The 6,179-nt window shown below is 46.2% G+C and overlaps 1 protein-coding gene across 1 annotated transcript in view; it reads left to right on the top strand.

Annotated features, from left to right (window-relative positions):
• LOC107297394 (GDNF family receptor alpha-4-like) overlaps nucleotides 1-6,179 on the top strand; it is a 23,478-nt gene that overhangs the window by 11,179 nt on the left and 6,120 nt on the right. The window contains exons 3-4 of the mRNA XM_015826759.1: nucleotides 2,119-2,253; nucleotides 5,397-5,554. Coding sequence (XP_015682245.1) covers nucleotides 2,119-2,253; nucleotides 5,397-5,554 — 293 coding nt within the window. The remainder of the gene's footprint in view (nucleotides 1-2,118; nucleotides 2,254-5,396; nucleotides 5,555-6,179) is intronic.

Here is a 6,179-nt window from a genome sequence, read left to right as displayed (position 1 = left end):
AAAAAAAAAATTAAATATGAATAATACATTGCAGTCTTCGGATACAGTGGTATTTAGACCACGGGGACTGGAGATTGTTAACACTCTGATGATTTAGAACCCTTTAACCTTTAAAACTAAAGAAAACAGATTTATATCAATGTTAACTAAGATTTCTAAAATATTAATGTTGATAAGCCTAAGGTTGCTTAGTTTTTTTTACATCTAAAATCGAGTGTGGCACCGATAAACAACTGCCAAATAATGTTAAATTATTTACTTTATGCTAAAGATTTCTATCTTAAGCTTAATACTTAAAACTAAGGCCTCCGTGGTATTGTTCCTTGTTTTTGCATAATAAAAGGGGAAAAAAATGAAACTTCCCCTTCATGTACGCACTGGCAATTTGCAGTATTTATAAAAATATAACCCCCATTTAAAAAATTATAATAACTTATCCCTTTTTTGCAAAGACATTATTTTCCGCTCTTCCAAAAAAGCTGCAATCTGTTTCCATTTGCCTGGAATTCATAACGCCGTCTTCTCTTTTTTCATTAGAAATCTTCCTACAGGATACTGTTAAATATTTTAAAGCTAAGTAACAGGCTTAGAATGTTTATACAATTTTCTTTGTTGCTTTCGCGTTTTATTTTTTAATCATTCATTCCGACGTTTCTAGTTTGTTCTGTAGTTTTGAAAAAAAAATAAAGTCTAATTTTTCCCCAGGCTGGTAATAAAATAAACGGTTTTTCTTAAAACACGCTGTACAGGTAGACCTCAACCTATCACCAAAATTGAACCCAAAATTGATGTTGCTAAGTCAGCCAGTTCTTAAGTGAGTTTTGCCCCATTTTACGACCTTTCTAGCTACAGATGTTAAGTGAATCCAGCTTGCCCATTGACTTTGCTGGTCAGAAGGTCGCAAAAGTGGATCATGTGACCCCGGGACACTGCGACCGTCATAAATATGAGTCAGTTGCCCAAGCATCTGAATTTTGATCGTGTTACCACGGGGGCGCTGCGACGGTCGTAACTGTGAAAAACGGTCATAAGTCGCTTTTTTCAATGCCGTTGTAACTTTGAACGGTCATTAAGCGAACTGTTGTAAGTTGAGGACTACCTGTATAGCAATGTTTCTCAACCTGGGCCATTTTAAGACGGGTGGACTTCAACTCCCAGAATTCTCTAGCCAGCGATGGGATGGCTGAGGGCAGGGACAGGCAACCTTGGCTCTTTTATGACTGGTGGACTTCAACTCCCAGAATTCCTGAGCCAGCCACGCTGAGGGAAAAGGGAGAGGTTTCCATGCTGAGCCATGCTGGCTCAGGAATTCTGGGAGTTGAAGTCCACGAGTCATAAAGTGGCCTAGGCCTAGGCCAGAGGTAGGCAACCTGGGCTCTTTTATGACTCGTGGACTTCAACTCCCAGAATTCCTGAGCCACCATGGCTCAGCTTGGAAGCCTCTCCCTTTCCCCTCAGCATGGCTGGCTCAGGAATTCTGGGAGTTGAAGTCCACGAGTCATAAAAGGGCCAAGGTTGCCTACCCCTGGCCTAGGGCTAGGCCGCTTTATGACTCATGGACTTCAACTCCCAGAATTCCTGACCCAGCATGGCTCAGCTTGGAAACCTCTCCCTTTCCCCTCAGCATGGCTGGCTCAGGAATTCTGGGAGTTGAAGTCCACGAGTCATAAAAGCACCAAGGTTGCCTACCCCTGGCTTAGAGTGCAAGGAAATTGACTTAAATGTACTGAAGGTTTTTAAGAAGAGATTGGACAGCCATTTGTCTGAAACGGTATAGGGCCTCCTGCTTGAGCAGGGGGTTGGACTAGATAACCTCTGAGGCCCCTTCCGGGCTCTATTCTGATGGATTGATTGACGTGCAGGAGAGGTATTTTACAGAAGAGTTTTTCAGCCTTGGCCATTTCAAAATGATGGCGTTTTTTTTCCCAAGGTCGGTCGCTTGAAGAGACGTGGACTTCAACTCCCAGAATTCCCCAGCCAGCCGCGGCTGGCTGGGGAATTCTGGGAGTTGAAGTCCGCAAGTCTTCAAGTCGCCCCGTTGGGGGGGGGAGAAAAAACGTGGAAATTTTTTCCTCGCTTTCTCAGAGACGCTCTCTGTTCCTTCCCTCCCCTCGGCAGGCAGCACCATCACGCCCAACTACATCGACAACTCGACCGCCAACATTGCGCCCTGGTGCACTTGCAACGCCAGCGGGAACCGGCAGGAAGAGTGCGAGCGCTTCCTGCACCTTTTCACCGACAATCTCTGCCTCCGTAAGTGTTGCCTCGCTGAGCGCGTCGGAGACGGTTGGATGGAGGAGGCGCCTTGCTTGGGACTGCGGTCCTTGACGGCTGGTGGGAGGGGGGGGGCGTTTAGGCCTTTCAAAAGGGCCTGTCCGGTTGGCTGTCTTTCCCTGCAACTAGACGGACAGGGCAAGCCGCCAATCGATGAAGTGAAAGCAAAGCCCACTCCCTTCTAGCACTGATGATGTTACCTAGTTGGGTCATGAAACGTCTGCAAGGAAACCACCCAGCTGAGAGAGCATCAAGGACCCTCTTTCTCCTTCTCCTTCTTCTCCTTCTTCTCCTTCTTCTTCTCTTTCTTCTTCTCCCTCCTCCTGTCCGCAAATCTTTCTCCCTTCTAGCACTGATGATGTTACCTAGTTGGGTCATGAAACGTCTGCAAGGAAACCAGCAAGGTCAGACAGCAATAAGGAACTCAACGTCCTCCACCTCCTCCTCTTCCTCACAAACCCCACTCCCTTCTAGAACTGATGATGTTCCATAGTTGGCTAACGAAATGTCTGCAAGAAAACAACAAAGCTCAGACAGCATCAAGGACACCACCCTCTAGTTTGATTACATTTGTGGTGCATTTCACCACCTCCTCCTCCTCCTCCTCCTCCTCCTCCTCCTCTTCTTCTTCTTCTTCTTCTTCTTCTTCTTCTTCTTCTTCTTCTTCTTCTTCTTCTTCTTCTTCTTCTTCTTCTTCTTCTTCTTCTTCTTCTTCTTCTTCTTCTTACTCTTCTTATTCTTATTCTTATTCTTATTCTTATTCTTATTCTTATTCTTATTCTTATTCTTCCTTCCTTCCTTCCTTCCTTCCTTCCTTTCCTTCCTCTTTCTTTCTTCCTTCCTTCCTTCCTTCCATCCATCCTTTTTTTTTCTTTCTTTCTCTTCCTTCCTTCCTTTTCTTTCTTCCTTCCATCCATCCATCCATCCATCCTTCCTCTTTCTTTCTTTCTTTCTTTCTTTCTTTCTTTCTTTCTTTCTTTCTTTCTTTCTTTCTTTCTTTCTTTCTTTCTTTCTTTCTTTCTCCTCCTCCTCCTCCTCTTCTCCTTTCTCCTAAGAGGGAAGATTTATTGTCAGGTCTGGAGTGAGTCCTGATGCTTATTCAGACCAGGTCTTTGGAGAGAGCAAGGAGTGTGTGTGCGTGCTTCAACAAATGTCCGATGTCTCCTTGAGGATGAAAGAAGAGAGCCTTGTAAGGTGGGGGGGGGATGAGGGGGGGACACGACAGCCTCATCCCAGATGGGAGTAAGTCTCCATCCATCAAAGCCCATCGAGGATGCGAAACGATCCAGCCTCAAGGCAAGGTGACGAGATTGAAGCCGGAAGGACACCAAGCTAGTCTCAGCATCTTCGGGTATTTGTGTGTGTGTGTGTGTGTGTGCGCGCGTGTCTGTCTGTCTGTCTGTCTCTCTCTCTCTTTCTCTTTCTGTGTGTGTGTGTGTGTGTGTGTGACTTTGCCACCCAGACAGGCTGGCTGTCCCTTTTTGAGCAGCTTCCCATAAGCGAGGGATGGGAACTACAACTGGTCCTTGATTGACAACAGTTCATTTAGTGACCGTTCAGAAGTTACAACGGCACTGGAAAAAAGTGACTTAGGACCGTTTTTCACACTTACGACCGTTGCAGCGTCCCTGTGGCCAAGTGATCAAAATTCAGATGCTTGGCAACTGACTCGTACTTATGACGGTTGCAGTGTCCCGGGGTCCCGTGATCCGCTTTTGCGACCTCCTGGCAAGCAAAGTCAATGGGAGAAGCCAGATCCACTTAACAACCGTGTAGCTAACTTAACAGCTGCAGTGATTCACTTAACAACCGGGGCGAGAAAGGTTATAAAATGGGGCAAAACTCACTTAGCGACTGACCTGCTTGGCAACATAAATTTTGGGCTCTGTTGTGGTCGTAAATCAAGGACGACCTGAAATGAAGAAGAGACCCAATGTAGAACTAAGGATAAATTTCTTGACAGTGAGAACAATTAACCAGTGGAACAGCTCGCCACCAGATGTGGATGTTTCATCACTGGAAGTTTTCAAGAAACGGACAGCCATTTGTCTGAAATACTATAGTGGCTCCAGCCAGAGCAGGGAGTTGGACTAGAGGACCTTCAAGGTCCCTTCCAATTCTGTTATCCCGTAAACCAGGGATCTTCAAACGTGGCCCTTTGGTGACTTGTGGACTTCAACTCCCAGAATCCCTCAGCCAGGAACGCTGGCTGAGGAATTCTGGGAGTTGAGGTCCACTCCTCTTAAAGTCTATATCAGGGGTCTTCAAACTTGGCCCTTTGATGACCGGTGGACTTCAACTCCCAGAATCCCTCAGCCAGCGTGCCTATCTGAGGAATTCTGGGAGTTGAAGTCCACCAGTCATAAAAGGGCCAAGTTTGAAGACCCCTGATATATACTATGCATTTATGGAAATTGTTCTCCTTATCTAGCTCCTTATCTAGCTGGTCTCTCTATCTATCTAGCTCCTCAAGGAGAAGCACTAGCCCATTTCCCAGAAATGCTAGCTTTCTATGTGAAAGGGGGATTCAACCCCCTGACCCTCAATAACCCTTCACAGAGTGGAAAGATTCCGATTCAGAATAGAGTTGGAAGGGACCTTAGAGGTCTTCTATCCAACCCCCCGCTCAGGCAGGAAACCCTTTACCATTCCAGACAAGTGGCTGTCCAGTCTCTTCTTAAAAGCCTCCAGTGATGGAGCACCCACAACATCTGGTGGCAAGCTGTTCCACTGGTTAATTGTCCTCATTGTTAGGAAGTTTCTCCTTAGTTCTAAGTTGTTTCTCTCCTTGATTTGTTTCCATCTGTTGTTTCTTATCCTGCCTTCAGGAGCTCTGGGAAATAAGTGGACCCCCTCCTCTTCTTTGGGGCAGCCCCTCAAATACGGGAATGCTGCTCTCCTGTCCCCCCCCCCCCAGTCCTTCTTTTCACTAGACTGGCCATACCCAAATCTTGCAACCGTTCTTCGTACGTTTTAGTCTCCAGATCTTCTCTGCACTCTTTCCAAAGTCTCAGCGTCTTTCTTGCAACGTGGCGACCCAAACTGGATGCACAACTGATTCCAGCTGGGGGTGTGATGGTTGTATGTCTCTCACACATCCCTTTTTCCTTCCTTCCTTTCAGAAAATGCCATCCAGGCCTTCGGCAACGGGACGTATTTGAGCGCCGCCTCCAGTCCGTCCACCTCGCCCACCACCCAGATGAGAAAGCAGGAGAGAAACACCGATAAAGTGGCTGCCACCCATCAGGAGAACATTCTGGAACAGCTGGAACCCACCAAGGTAGACCAAAGGACACGGGCCCGCTTTGTGACCCACCCACCGGATGTTTTCGGATCTTTGGGCTGCGTTTGTAACCCCAGGCTCCGTTTTGTCAAGCCTGGGTTAGTGGTTTGGTTGTGGGAAGGCAACTCGTGTGGGTTAGACGGGTCAGGGAAGGGGTTCATTGGTTGGGGGGGGGGTTGTGTGAACACAGCTACGGGGATGAGTGATCCAGGGCTGAGCAGACCCGATTAAATCTGGTCCTTGAATGTGCAAGCGGAAGAGAAGAGCACGGCTTCGTGTCAAAATCAAGTCTCTTTCTTACGGTCTTTGACCAGCTTTCCAAGAAAAGGGTAGGAGTTCAACACAGGACGTCTTCAATTTATAACTATTACTTTAGTGACCGTTCGAAGTGACTACAACGCTGAAAACAGTGGCTTTATTGATCCACTGTCCACTCTTTCTATATATCTATCATCTTATCTACCGTTCTTCCTAGCTCTTCTTTCTATTATCTGTCGTTATCTATCTTTTTATTTCTTTTATCTCTTCTTTCATCTATCAATCTTTCTCTCTTTCTCTTCTATTTTGTTTAGCTGTCTGTCTATCTATCTATCTATCTATCTATCTATCTATCTATCTATCT

This window comes from Protobothrops mucrosquamatus, unplaced genomic scaffold (assembly GCF_001527695.2).
Source record: "Protobothrops mucrosquamatus isolate PMUCROS unplaced genomic scaffold, P.Mucros_1.0 scaffold3284, whole genome shotgun sequence".
Taxonomy (NCBI): Eukaryota; Metazoa; Chordata; class Lepidosauria; order Squamata; family Viperidae; genus Protobothrops; species Protobothrops mucrosquamatus.
Note: the sequence above shows the minus strand (reverse complement) of the source record. Positions and strands in the feature narration are given on the sequence as shown.